This window comes from Tinamus guttatus, unplaced genomic scaffold (assembly GCF_059628265.1).
Source record: "Tinamus guttatus ecotype Peru unplaced genomic scaffold, ASM5962826v1 Tinamus_guttatus_pri_ptg000116l, whole genome shotgun sequence".
NCBI lineage: Eukaryota > Metazoa > Chordata > Aves > Tinamiformes > Tinamidae > Tinamus > Tinamus guttatus.
This window is the reverse complement of record NW_028288650.1, coordinates 2,718,129-2,732,103: the sequence shown is the minus strand read 5'-3', so window position 1 is coordinate 2,732,103 and position 13,975 is coordinate 2,718,129. Positions and strand designations below refer to the sequence as shown.

Sequence of the window (13,975 nt, the reverse complement as noted above, 5' to 3'; positions counted from 1 at the left end):
AGGGAAATCTGATGTGTTAACAGACTATTAGCTATAATCCCACGGGACACCCCCTTGCCACATGCACCTTCCTCCTGAAGGGTCTTGATCTTTATGGGCCCTGTTTAGTTAATCCTGCGTGCTCCTGGTTACACTGTGATACATATCTCTGGAGAAGCATAATTTTGTTCCCAACCGTTACAAAAGAACATAAACGTTATCTTAGTTAATAGTAACAGCATACTAGGCAAAACAACGATAAGATGTAAAAACACATGTAACGTGGCCTGGAGCTAAACTGCAGTCTGTCCTGCCAGCAACTGCTTGGTACAGTTCACATTTCTTAACTACTGAGGCCAGTTCTTGGGTACAAATCATGTTCATTTGCTTCACTGAATTATACTGTTATATGCAATTATTTTAAATTATGTATATTATATATAATAATGTATAATTTTGAAGGTGTATATATATAAATAGATATGTATATAAATTTTATTATACATATATATTTAAATTATATATTACAAATATAAACATATATCAACATATATACACTACATATTATATACCAATTTTACTGAAGTCTTTTCAATTTGGTACTTACGTTGTTGCATTTTTTCTCGATTTTGAAATACGACTGAAACAAGGAGAATCACCCCCTTATACCAGGTGATTATCACAGATGTAAAGCTCTTTAATGGGAAGCAGGGTACCCGCAGACAGATGCCTTGTACCAGTGAGCAAAGGGCGAACGCCCTTCGGGAGAGAGAGGCGCTCCGGCTCCTTGCAGGGGTGGGGAGAGCTGGGGCTCCATCCCCATCAGCTCCCCTGGCCTCCCTTCCCGCGTGCCCAGCACAGGGACCCGCTCGGGCTCCTTCCCGCATCTCCCTCCCATCAGCAGCAGGCCCTGGTTCGCCGTGGGCAGCGCCGCTGGCGCCGGCACCGCGTGCCGCAGGCTCCAGCGCCGCAGAGGAGCCCCCGGCGCGGCGCTCGGCCGCACCTGCACGTTGGCAGACACCTTCACCTGCGGGTGGGAGGGAAGAAGGGAGGGAGCGAGGGAGGGAGGAGAGGAGGGCAGCCCCGTTCGGCAGCCGCCTGCAGCGCTCGGAGCCACAGCAGCCGGCGGACACCGCGGAGAAAGGCTCGCCATGTCCTCGGCCGCCTCCGACACCTCCCTGCCCAGGGGCCTGGCTGTGCTGACCACCTTCCCTGATGTCCTCTTCATCCCCGAAATCGTGAGTGCCCCGCGCCGCTCGCCCGGTGAATTCAATGGGAAGGGGAACCAGAGATGATCTGAGCATGGGGGGCAGTGAAGGCTGGCGCAGGTCCTCGCCGCTCCTTCCCACCTCGTGGTCTCTCCTGCCCCACACTGAGCCATCCAGCCGCGGGCCTGAGGAGGGGCGTATGTTATTTCATGCCACAAACAGCTGCCTTGCACCAAAATCTCCCCTGGCGCCTCACCCAGCCCATCTCCCAGGATCCACACCACTTCCATCTCCCAGCGATAGCCAGCAGGCGATGATGGGGCTAATCCGGCATTCCCAAGGCCCGGAGAAAGGCTCTGCCCTTGCCTGGGCCTGAGGCAGCGTGCCACCATCCCGCCAGCTGTTTCCCTGTCCTTGGCCCAACAGCTTAAAGCAGGGGGGAAATAACCCACAAACTCTCCTGTGTTCAGGAAAGGCTTGGAAACGTGTGTACAAAGGGCTTGGGCACTGCGGGGGGGACGGAGGAATGCCGAAAAGCCGCGTTTCAGCGTGTTATCTCCATCTCGGACAGTCTACAACGGGGTTGTGCCGCTGTGTACAGAGGAGGAGGCTCCCCCGAGCCGCGGCGTTTCCTGCAGCACGTCCAGAGCGGCATCTCAAGCATTTGGACGGGTGCTAAAACGCCAGAAGGGCCGACCTGCGGCACGGATGGTTGCCACATTGGGCTGCGCTGATTAAGCGTTGCCGTATTTATTCTGCGAGGCTAGGTTTAATTCGTGCCGTTTATCTTGCTCGAAGAGCTTTTTTTTTGTAGCTGGATTACAGCTAGCAGCCATAAACTGGAGACACCAAGAAGGGCTGCAGTCAGATTGGGATTGTAAATGCGCCGCGCGGTTTAAAAGGAGCTTTTCCGACTGCACTGCCCATGCTGCTGCCCATGGCTGCAGAAGGAGCCTCTCGCCGCTTTGCTGCTTTTCCATGAGAGGCTGAAGAGCAGGGCCACAAAACCAGGGCGGCCAATGGAACCGGGTCTGCCCCACGGAGGAATCACAGCGGGCGGCAGAGACCTGGGAGGTGGCAGGAGATTAGGAGCGGTGCTTCCCGCCCCAACATCTGCCCCTGATCTTGCTGCTTTTTAGTGCAGTAATTGCATGCTTTCCCTGGGATCTGCAATGCAGTCACGTAGACTCCACGCAGGAGTTATTACAGGGCCCGGGTTTGCGTTCAGGTGTTGGTGTTTGGTTGTGATGGGACATGCCAACGAAGCAGCACTTTGTAAGAGCCTCTTTCTTCCAGGGATTTGGGAGGTCACAGCCATGTCTTTGATCTAACTTGCACCTTTTCGCTATGAAAGCAGAAAGGTGTTTCCTCCTACAGATCTGGGGTGAAATGAATGATAGGATGTTTTCTGGATATCACAAAGTAGAGGGAAGCCTCTTTCCCACTTGAAAAATGCCTCCAAGGAGCGGAAATGCCATGATTTGTAGGAGTCAGCACCTGGCCAGCAGTGAAGACTGGCCCTGGGATTTCTTGATCGGCCGCATGATTCCCACAGCAGCAGGGCTCACTTGTCCTCAGGGAATTTAACAGCAAAACTGATTGCTGCCAGGGAGGAGCGAGGGGTCCCTGAGGAGCTCCTCATTGTGAGGTGCTGCGGCAGCCCAAAGCTGGCAGATGTTCAGAAAAAACGGGTTGATTTCTTGCAGAACAGCGTGCGTTCCAGCACAGGGACGCTGCTGGTGCAGGGCTGGGCGTCCCGCACGCGCTCCCTTGCACAGGACCTGGTGGTGGAGAAAGGGCAGGTAGATACAACCGTTCTTGTGCTCCCCACCCTGTGGGACAACCCACAGCCAACTCCCAAGGCCAGTGAAGACGAGGTCCCACCGCTACCTTCGCCGTGGCCGGGAGCTCGCACAGCCCCTGTGCAGCCCCCAAAGGCCTGAGCAGCAACGCAAACCTGTCTCCCCGGCGCGCTGCAACCCCCTTTCCCCCAACTTGGGCAGTAAAACTCCATTAGGTGTCTTCAACCTATTCACTCTGCTTTTCGGGTGGCATTTGCACGAGGTCTCGGTTAACCCGTGGGTCTGCGCCGCTCGCGTGGGCAGGCCAGGTTGGACGCAGCTCCTTTCAGCCGCGCTTTGCTCCGCTTTGGCTTGCAGATCTTCGGCGGCCTCGTCTGGATCCTGGTGGCCTCCAGCAAGGTCGTGCTGACCGTGGCACAAGGCTGGATCATGTTTGTCTCAGTGCTCTGCTTCGTCATGTCCATCGCCCTCCTGTGCCTCTACCTGTGCGGGGTGCACGGCGGCAGCCGCTTCTGGGTCGCCTTGGTAAGTGTCACCGTAGCCAACGGTGCCTTTTGCTGCTGCTCCACGTTGAGCTGTGGCCTGGGGGAGCTGGTCGCCCCGCTGCGACGCGCTCCCGTGTTTTTAGGACGCCTTCTGCCACGGGACGGCCGCTCTCTTCTACCTCAGCGCCGCTGTGCTCGAAGCCTACGTCACCTACCTCTTACGGTCCTCCAGCAATACACAGCTCATCTACCAGGAGAACATCGCTGCGGTGGTGAGTGCCCAGGCCAAGCAGGCAGCACGTGAGGGGCTCCCTCCTGCCCTGCTTCGCGTGGGTGTCTCCCACTGGGCAAAAGTCAACACTAACATAACGCGTTACGAGCCGGTTGCTCAACACGAGGAAACGTGCTCTGTAATAAAAAGTTAACTGGCTAGCATATTTTTCCACTGCAGGTATTTGCATTCCTGGCTACGCTGATGTATGTGATCCATCAGGTGTACTCGCTGCTGCGGTGGAAGTCATCCTGAATCTCCCCCGACGCGTGCGCCACGCGGCCACCCGCAGACACGAGTTGTTCAACGACTGCACTTTCGGGCTGGGGCTGGGTTTTGGTGTTCGGCGTTTCGGCTATAAACAAGCAGCTTGGTGTGCGGGACTGTGGCGGTGAAGGAAAAGAGCCTGCCAGAGAAACCTCTGTGTCCTGGCATGAGCCGTTCCCCTTCAGTCTCTTCTGGGTTGGGTATGGTGTGTTGTTCGTAAGTGGGACCCAAATAGAAAGAAATCTAGCTTTAAACAGAATAGTATTATTGGATTCAAAGCGCCAAAATATTCCTAAGTCTCCCTTACACCTCCAGTGTTCTTGCTCCCACAGGAAGCCTGAGCAACCAGTGCTCTCAGGAGCACAAGCATGAAATCTGGCCTTTTCCACTGCAATCTGGCCATGTAAGACTATTTTCCTCTCCGAATCGGACTTGCCAAAAGAATATTTCACACAGGTTCCAGAAATGCTGTCTCTGGCTTGCAATGAGAAATGGGCAGTCTCGAGGGAAATACGGATTCCGGCAGCCCCGATGGGTATTGCCGAGTTATGAGGCCCAGCTGCAACCCGAGGCGTTAGCACTGCCATTAATCCCTGTGAAATACAACCAAGAAGGTGCACTGTAGAGACCGCAGGAGAATTATAGGGGTAACTGACATAAGAATAAGCAGAGACGATGCTCGTCTTCGGCGCACGGCTGCTCTCAAACCCTCTGTTACCAATAAAGACAGATTTTCTGTAGTTTTGTATGTGCGTGAGGGTCTTTGCTGCCACGTGAGTTCATTACAGTGGGGTTTTGCACCAAGAAGCAGAGGGGGTTCACAGTTTCCTAAGGTGCAGTGGGTTCATATGAACTCTCATCACTTCTACTTGGGAGTCTGAAATTCATGCATGATAACAAGGACTGCAGAACGGGAGGGAAATAAAGGCGAAGGAGAGACACATCTGCTCTTTCAGAATCCAGGGGGATTTCTCAGGTTTGGGACTTCAACCAAAAGCTGTGGTTGAAGCTTTTTAATTGCAAAGTGGGGCAACTAGTAGTATTTTTCCCCTCATTTTTTCCGTATTGAAAACCTTTTCTTTTAAAAGCCCGACCAGTTTGCTCGCATTGATGTGACAAGCGCGAACCCGCTGCGACAGCGGCAGCCGCTTCTGGAGGTTCAACCTGCTCCTGCTGGGACTGGTTCCTGCCCCGCGTCATGAGGGAGTGGGGGGAATTTAACGCCCAGGTTTGCCCTGCTGCTGTGAATGCCCCAGAATGGAGCGTTAAAGCACAAAGACGCCTTTTTGGTGGAGGTATTTGAGGCACGCCCTGGCTCTCCTGCACCCTGTCGCTACCTGCTCTCCTGCGGCTCCTCCTGCCTCACGCTGCCCTTTGCTCCCCGGGCTCTGCCACACACCGGTTCGCGCCGGTCCGCACCAGCTCGCCTGCCTGGCCCCTCTGCTGTGGCCCCAAATCAGGCGCCTCCCTCTGTCCCTGTTAGAAGCAGCGCTGGAAAAGAACCTGTGCGGAAAAAGAGGAAAAGCAGATGGGAGAGGCACTCCAGCATCCCCCAGCCCCCGCCTGCCCTGAGTGCCAGGGGAACGGGACGCCTCGGAGCTCTGGGAATGGAAGATGCCACCCAGAGACTCCCCTGGGACCTCCCTGCGCTCTGGGAATGGAAGAGGCTGCCCAGAGACTCCCCTGGGACCTCCCTGCGCTCTGGGAATGGAAGAGGCTGCCCAGAGACTCCCCTGGGACCTCCCTTCCTGCCCCTTGTGTCTGGTGCCCACTAAGACGCCCCAGGGCAACGCCGGCCGGAGAAGCTGTGGAAACGTCGGGTGCGATGAACGCCGTGCTGGGGCGCGCTGGGGCTATTGCGCGTCACCCCCGGGAAGCCAAAACAGGCCTATCCTCCAGAGACACTTGTCTGGGTTAGGTGCAAGCCTCCCCGGAAGGGATGCTTATTCCTATAATGGCCCATGCAGCTTTTTAAGTGCTTTCAGAGCCTCCCTCCGCCTCCCCGCAGTGACCCAGCCCATGGGCCCAGGGCGGCCCCAGCCCAAGCCGCTGCGCGTTCCTGCACCACCCAGGGCAGGGAGACGATTCCTGCACCACCCAGGGCAGGGAGACGACTATTCAGCTGAACCGGAGCGAGGGGAAGCACCTTGCAGGGCGTGTGGAGGTGCCGCGGAAGGACACGCCAAGCCTTGGCCCCGCCGTGCTCCCTTTCCACCCTCTTTGCCGCCACCGGGCTGCAAACCTTGAGACGTGCGGGAAGGAAGCTCCACATGCTCCAAACTGCGGTTTCCACCTCTGCTTTTCTCCTGCAGCTTCCTCAGCAGCTAGATGAAGCCTGCGGGCATCTGCCTCGGCGCTACACGACAGCTAAAAACAAAGCAGCCCCCCCAGCTCCTGTGATACAAACACATGCAACTACAGGCACGTCACTATGTCCAAATTGCTTTCCTGGCTGCTCTTAATTAGAGAATACCTAACCGTAATTCTATCTGCTCCACAAATGCAGGGGCACTGGGTCCCCAAAATACCTTGTGTTGAAAGGCGAGTCACGTGCAATGCCTCTGCGGATGCGACGAAATATAAGTGAGCACTTCCATCCTCTTCCCAACTGCAGCTCTGAGCGCAGAGACAGGAGAAGATCATGGCCTGCTCCATGGAAAATGCAGGGGTTTCTGATGCTGGGTGTAACAACTGTACAAGCAGCTACGAGCTTGAGTAGATGTTAGACCAACATGTACAAGCCTGGGAGAAAAGGAACCTCCTCCAGACATTTTATGAAGGCCTCAAAACCCAGCATGGGGGCACGGCAGAGCCTGATTCCTGGCCTGTTACCATCTCCCGCGGCCCCGTGCCCAGGTAGGTGCTTACCTGCATGTTCAGAGCAAGGAAACACAACCCAGAGCGCAGAGAGGAGCACGCTGGCACGACACGTCTGCTCGCTGCAGCACGGGGACGTCAACGACAGCTGGTCCCGTTGAGCCCATCTCCAGGATCCGAGTGAGCAGAGGCTGCTTCTCTCACAGCGTTTCTGCAAGGACAGAGGCAAGTCTAAGCGCGGTGAAATGATCCAAGATTTGCCTGCTTTAGGCCAGGTTTATTCACTATCATGAGTTACAGCAGCAGTGGGAGGCGAGCTCAGTGTGCCCATGCTCTGCTGTGCTGCTTAGAAGAAAGTTTGCAAACCCAACTGCTTGCATCCTGCATTTAGACTCGGCCAGCACACGGGAACAAAACACTGAGCCAGCTGTTCAGCAGGCACGGCCGCTCACTTAGGATTTGGATTAACAGTTGCATAGAATTCAATTAAATTCACCATGCCTCACTGTACATACACCACTGCTGTCTTTAGAAACTTTTATATCATGTAAAACTATTGCCCCGAATGCTTTTAGCATCAAATGCAGATTCCTAGGCTGATCTTGCAGCATTTTCAAGGTAATAGCTGACAAGCACCCACAAACCTTAGACAAAATGGCTACTGTGTTTGAGCTCTGGCCACAGAAGACATTGAAGTAAACTCCTGGATTATTTTATACCCTGACTGCTTTAAGGCTCTGTCATGAAACACAACACTCAGTTCCAGCATCTCTTTTGCAATGCCCAAGACAAGAGCTTGCAGCTGCCAGGTCCTTGCAGGCAGATGCAGAGCCCCCTTTGGTCTTCTGGTGGCACTTGGGTGATGGCTTCCCCAGCTAGCTGGTTCCACTAGCTGGTGGCACCTACCTGGTTCCTCTAGCTGGTGGCACCTACCTCTGCGGGCTACGTGAAAGGGCTGGGCTCCATCTTCAGTCGGAGGCTGCTCTGAATCCACCCAGATGCTGCTCACTGCCACCTCCGCTCCCTCTCCTGGGGCACCTCCTCATTTCACAGCTCCCCCAGCATTACAAGAGAGCCAGAGGAGGGAGATGGGGAGCACACTCCACTGCTGCTGGCTCCGACAACTCCCACGCTTAAGCAGGCATTGGCAATTTGGAAAAAAAAATAACAACCCAAAGCCAACAACAACAACAACAAGTAGAAACCAAAAAACAAACCCACACTAATGTCATTCTGAGGATTCTTTATTCTTTAACAGCCTCATCTTTTCAGTTGTTTCCCGAAAGTTTGTGGATGAAACCAGGGATCTGCTGCTTACAAATCACCTTGTAGAAGTGAGTAAATGCCTGAAGTCAATGCCACGTCCGCTGGCCGTCTCCCTGTTAATGTTCATAGCTGAAAAGCGGCCAGGAGACAAGCAAATGGTGTCACTGACAGGCAGAGACGTGAGCAGCAACGTGAACAGCATGAGCACGGTGCAAAGTGGCTGCAGCTCCGAGCAGAAGGCTGGGGTTGCTAGCACACTGCCCGCCTGACCTTCGCCCAGGGGTTCTTCTTCATCCCCTGGGCTTCCTTCACGTCGCTCCACTCCAGCTTGGTGTCTGGGACCTCATCTTCGGGCTCGGGGTCTTCGCGCACGGCCCCCTCGGGCGATGCCACAACGATGGGCAGGGGGCCACACTCCTCCCGAAACTCCACGACGTGGAGGTTCTTCTGGTTGGCCAACTGCTGGTGGGTCTTCTGCGGGGGGACGGGAGGAGCAGGAGAAAGAGGGAACACGATCAGCAGGAGAAGGAAGAAACACATCAGCAGAAGTCTCAGGCTAACAAATATCACAGGAAAGGCTGGTTTGCTTTCCACTTCAGGCTCATTCCTGTTTAAATCATGCCTGGATAACATTAACCTCAGGAGCAATGACGCAACATGTTGGTCTACTTGAGGTGAAGCTTTATATGGTGTATAGGCTAGACAAAAAATAAGTAATTTATGAATAAGTAGTTGCAACACTGCATAAACTCGAGGCACATTCTTGAGGATATAACTAATAGCAGAGGCAGCAGGAATTCAGCTGGCACACTGCTGAATTTCCAGCACTAAAACATCACCCTAGAGGAACTCGTTTCTGGAAGGGTTCTGGCTAGAAAAAGTGCATCCTGCCAATAAATGCGAGTGGCGGCATGTTAATAACCTGTAGCACCAAAGCACAACACTGTGCTGTCAGTCTGAGGAGGAGGAACACTGATAATCCTGCACTCTCAACAACAAACCAAAGGAAAAGAGCACATCCTGGTTGCTCCTGGAGAGAGATGTGACCTGCTGAATGCTTCCCAGCACTAAATTATGAAGATATAAAACAGATTAATGACAAGTATGTTAATACGATTTTTGCTTTGAAAACACCTGTGTTGCTGCCTTGACAGGTAACTGTAGCTAATATGAACATATTAACTCAGCATTATTTGCAGTTGCATGCTATTCTCATAGGGGTTGGTTGGTTAAGGCTCAGATTCCACAGAATGCTGACTGGGACCAGAAAACTTTTCCCTTTTAGGGCAAGCAAGAAGACCGTGTTAAGTGCACACCTTTAAGAGCAATGATCTATATAGCAGGCCCTTCTCCCACTTCTTCTGTGGACGACTTCTCAGAGCCAACGCTTCCAAAATGTCACGAGGGACTTCCTCAGCTCCGAATATCCATGGACACTGCAGAGAGCCTGCAAGCATCTCGGTGGGCAGGGAGGACTGTGACCACCCGCTCTCTCAAGGCTGAACAGGACGATAGATTTGGCAATGAGAGCCTTGCAAGGGGGCCTGGCCACGTTTAAATATTGGCAAAGTAAATGGTGACCCCTCGGCAGATGCCAAGACTGTGGCCTAATGAAATAACCAAAATTTGCAAAGGACTGGTTCATCCTAAGGCTGGTGTTCAAACTAAGCCAGATGAAATGCTGCATGTTGGAGAGCTCTGTTAGCTACAGGCAACTGGCTCAGAGCACCTGCCCTGCAAGTGCTTTGTGCTAGAGGACACGACGTCCCCTCCGTGATGTGTTTCAGGGACCCTGGTTACTCTAGCAATAGAAGTGCTGCCGTGCTTGGTGCTTCAGCAATGAGAACCTCATACACAAACAAACAAGCAGCACGAGCCAAAGCAGGGCCACCGTTTCCTCTGCCCTGGGCTTTTTAACATGTCACCACAAATACCACAAGGGAAAGCCCAGGATCCCTTTGGAGGCACTTGGCTGGGCATGAAGAGCTACATTCTGCTCCTTTGGGACAACTTCCGACAGCTCCTGAGGAGGAGATGTAGGAGGAGGAAACAGTCATGCACGGATTTTGTTTGTTCTTGGAAATTTTTCTTTACTTTAAGACTTGAGTTTAAACTGTGGTTGACCACAGATTATTATGGCATCAATCATAGCCTGCCCCCTGATCTGAGAAATAGGACTGCTGAATATGCAGTTTACCTGTTCGGTTAGGCCTTTAAAGAGAGCTCTCGTGATGTTGATCAAGTTTTTGGAACCAGAAACCCTGGCATACATGTCTTTAATGCCAATTAGTTTGCAGATGGTGATGATAGCTCGGTGGCAATGAAGTCCATAGCCTGTAGAAAAAAATAAATTGTGTGTGTAAACATATAGCTTAGTTAAGGAAAAAGTACCTAAGACCTCTTCTTAACCATCTTTGTTAGCTATTATGTTAGAATGTATTAATATGTCTTGGAAACTATGACTTGGTGTAAATGTACCATTTTCCCAAGTTTTAACCGCTTTTATGCTAACATAAAAATCATTCTTTCTATACTAAATATTTCCTACTTAGAATATTGCAAAATCAAGCAGAACATGTCACCACCTGTACACTCAAAACAAAGAAACATTAAGAGATGCAAACCCCAGGTCAGGGCAGAGTTTCTCAGTGGAGCCAATGGCACCTGTGGGCGCATGTGCAGCTCCCTCCCCAGGTAACATTCATGAAACATAAGGCAATTTTCTTCTTCCATCGAGGAGACAAATCAAAATGCAGCATTGCCCAAAACCAACAACCAGCAGAGTAGCAAAAGAAGCCACTTCAGCATATTAAAATGAAATTTTTAGAAGGAGAGAGGATCTAAGAGCGAGCGGATCCCGGTGTTTGGGGATGAGCTGCTCACTAGGGTTACAAGACTGTCTCTTCCGAAGAGCAACTTCCATAGTTTGTGACCTGCTTTCCCTGCCATTTCAGTCACTCAACTGCTGAGCAGCAGCTCCAGTAAACCCTGATGGCAATCTGACTCTCAAACCCTGCTTTAGATGTGTAAATTGGTCTCCTCCTGTGCTCAAAGCCAACGGCAGCCTTGAAGCGATGCTGTCCTCGATGCTGTCCTCAGGCACCCTGCTCCATCAGGGGCCACTGGCCTCTTCCTACAGCCCAAGGCTGTGCTCAGGACCCCTGTCACACGGCTGCAGGTGTTGGGAAGGCTCCGGGAAACAGGAATGTCCAACGCTGGGCAGGCGAGTGCAGGGGGTTGCAGAGGTACCTACGTGCAGCGACGGCGCTTCCTTCCTTTGGCTCCAAAATGGGCCAGTTTTGCTCCCTTGCTCCCGGGGGAGACTGGTTTCATGCCCCTTAGCTCTGTCAGCCTTTAGAAAGGGGCTTTGTGATAATTCTGATGTGTTTTACTCACAAGCAGCAAAGACAGCTTTACAGATTAGCCCATTCTGCAGGACAGGCTTGTTGCTGAGTAAATGAAGAAAAAATAATGTATTTCAGAGCTGCATGCTTTACTGTGCCAGTATTTTCCTTATTCTTCTAACCTGTAACTGGTAAACAAACAACAACCCTCCAAAGACATTTATTCTGGCATTTGAGAAAAATATTGTTTTCTATACTATGAGACAGGATCAAGCTTTAGACACAATCACATGTGAACGATCTCAGAGAGGCTCTTTGTCAAAGTTTCATTTCCAGGGCCTCAAAGCATCTCATTTCTGGCCTTTTGCATCTTTGTTGTTCTCCCATTTCAATACCATCAACTTCTGCAGATTTTGAATACACGAAACTCATCAGCCAGCAAGTTGGTCAAGCAGTCACCGACCAAAATTTATTCCCAATGCAAAAGCAAAGGATTCAGAGTGCAAACTCTAACCGTGCACAGTCGTGCTCATTTTTAACTTGCTTAAGGCACTTGTGCTGCATTACTGCAATTTAAGCCAACAAGGCCTATAAAAAACAACAGAAACATCTGAACACTACTGAAGTTTCTTGCACTGAAAATAGATGCAGGTAACTAAGAGAAGATACGTGCTGCCCCTCATTACAGCTCTGAGCACAGGGTGCTGCACGTACAGGGATGTTTTTTTTAATCTCAGACAACAGCAAACCTGCTTCAAGAAATGGAGTTCTCATTCCATCAGCTAAACAGAAGGGGAAATATTCATTAGGTGGAAATGGGGTTTCTGTGTTTTGGAGGACCCTTGCACATATATATATATGAATATGTTGTGTAACTGAAAATGCTGGCAGGATACTCAGATGGTGCTAAGCACTGGCCCATGCTGGCAGCTAGGGAGGACAGAGGAAGACCCAAAGGACAGGTGTATATATATATATATGTATGTGTTTCAATAATATAGCTTTCAAATATAAAAAAAAGGAGGAGGAATTTGTGAGCAGTACAGAGCAGTCAGCTTAAATTCAATGCTCAGGCAGGCACAGAACATGCTGTCATCAATGAGGCTTTGGGTGCTTGGAGTCCTGCCCAAAGACACTCCATGTGTGTCTACCTTAGTCCTAAGGTGCTAACGTGATGGAACTGATTTCATATTTGGACAGAATTCGGCAGGATTTGCTCACAAAACAAACGAGGGAAATAATGACCGTGCAAAATCATCATTAAAGCACATGTCCCCATTAGGAGCAGCCTGCTGCTGCCGAGAGCGTTTTTCATACAAGATCCTGCTGAGAATCTGCTCTGGCTTCAGCTGCTGCTAATACCTTCATTAACAACTTGGACAGAGAAAGAGAGACTGGAAAAGAATGGGTGGAGGATATTAACTCAGGGAAGGTCCTGGGAGCGAGGAGGGGAGGTCAACACGTCCCTGAAAAACGGGAGACACAGCCTGAAATGAGAGCGATGACATTTAACAAAAATAAGTGCACAGGGCTGTGCTGGGAATCAGGAGCACAAATAGAAAAACGGGAAATGCTGACTGAACTGCAACAGAAAAAGGATCTAGGGGTGGAGCAAAACCAAAACAGAAATGGGCAGAACAATGCTGCAGCACATGCAAATCCTAGAACAAAATGCACTCTAAAAATATTTTTCCACGCCATAGCAATCGGCGGTCAACCGAAAGCAACCTTTCTTGTTTAACAGGAAGAGCATCACCGATGTGCACTTCAGTTGTGCTGCTTCTGTTCTTTGTTCGTCTTTATTATATTGAATCCTAAATTGAAGCTTGTTAAAACTGGTTAACTTAAAAATTACAGGCCAAATTATTTAATTTTGTGATCTTGAGGGGTCATTAAATGCAGAACTGCAGAAACTCAAACGAGAAGACAACGTGGCTTGATGCCTGCTGCTTTGAGAAGATTTTTCTAAGCCCACGCTATCACTTTCCTGTCACACTGATTTACAAAAAAAGCCCTTATCTCAGAACAAAAATAATGTCATCTAGTAAAAACTGTGTTGAAGATTCATAGCAATTTTGGATGCTTGCAAAATATATATTCAAAACTCTGCACATGAATAATTATCTTCTCATATGATTAATGTGACAGTGCAGAAGGAGAATATTAGCTACACAAAATCAAACATCATGCCCAAAGTGCCAATGCTTCAGCTTAGTCAAAGGTTGTAGAAACTGATGAAATAATTAAGTAACTGAACACAATGGCAGTTATTGCTGAAGAATCATCCCAAGTTTGTGACTCATTATGAGCTAATCGCTGAATGCTCTTGCAGTTCAGGTCTTGCCATAATGAAGCTAAAGTGACTTACAGAGGGGCAGGCACGCAGCTGGCTTTATTTCCTGGTTGCATATTTGCAGGACAATGAGGACACCGAGCTGCAATTAAAGCTGTTTTCTGTGAAACGGCCTCTACTTGCATCTGTTCCAAAAGCAAAGCACTGTTTAGCGAGTTGAGTCACAGGATCGTTAAGGTTGGA

General features: G+C 50.6%; 2 protein-coding genes across 4 annotated transcripts in view; one reads left to right on the top strand and one right to left on the bottom strand.

Moving 5' to 3' along the window:
- Positions 1-1,102: 1,102 nt before the first annotated feature.
- LOC104575361 (mal, T cell differentiation protein) lies at positions 1,103-4,000 on the top strand. 3 transcript variants are annotated; one of them, XM_010222698.2, is made up of 4 exons: positions 1,103-1,217; positions 3,347-3,514; positions 3,618-3,746; positions 3,926-4,000. In XM_010222698.2, exons 1-4 carry the CDS (start codon positions 1,131-1,133, stop codon positions 3,998-4,000), a joined length of 459 nt encoding a protein of 152 aa, XP_010221000.2. In that variant the 5' UTR covers positions 1,103-1,130. The 3 variants fall into 3 exon arrangements, with proteins under 3 accessions (XP_010221000.2, XP_088377358.1, XP_088377359.1); XM_088521232.1 differs by lacking the exon at positions 3,618-3,746 and having other exon boundaries at positions 1,128-1,217; XM_088521233.1 differs by lacking the exons at positions 3,347-3,514; positions 3,618-3,746 and having other exon boundaries at positions 1,131-1,217.
- Positions 4,001-8,339: 4,339 nt separating this feature from the next.
- The window catches only part of MRPS5 (mitochondrial ribosomal protein S5), a 48,927-nt gene continuing 43,291 nt past the window's right edge, over positions 8,340-13,975 (bottom strand). Inside the window, exons 10-11 of the mRNA XM_088521294.1 lie at positions 10,293-10,429; positions 8,340-8,569 (exon numbers count right to left, since the gene is read on the bottom strand). Coding sequence (XP_088377420.1) covers positions 8,345-8,569; positions 10,293-10,429 — 362 coding nt within the window. The 3' untranslated portion in view covers positions 8,340-8,344. The remainder of the gene's footprint in view (positions 8,570-10,292; positions 10,430-13,975) is intronic.

Bases quoted from the DNA above. Each gene is read 5' to 3' on its own strand.
- LOC104575361 (XM_010222698.2), top strand. From the start codon at position 1,131: ATGTCCTCGGCCGCCTCCGACACCTCCCTGCCCAGGGGCCTGGCTGTG. The intron at 3,515-3,617 runs GTAAGTGTCACC...CCGTGTTTTTAG, and splicing joins GCCGCTTCTGGGTCGCCTTG to GACGCCTTCTGCCACGGGAC. The intron at 3,747-3,925 runs GTGAGTGCCCAG...TTTCCACTGCAG, and splicing joins AGGAGAACATCGCTGCGGTG to GTATTTGCATTCCTGGCTAC.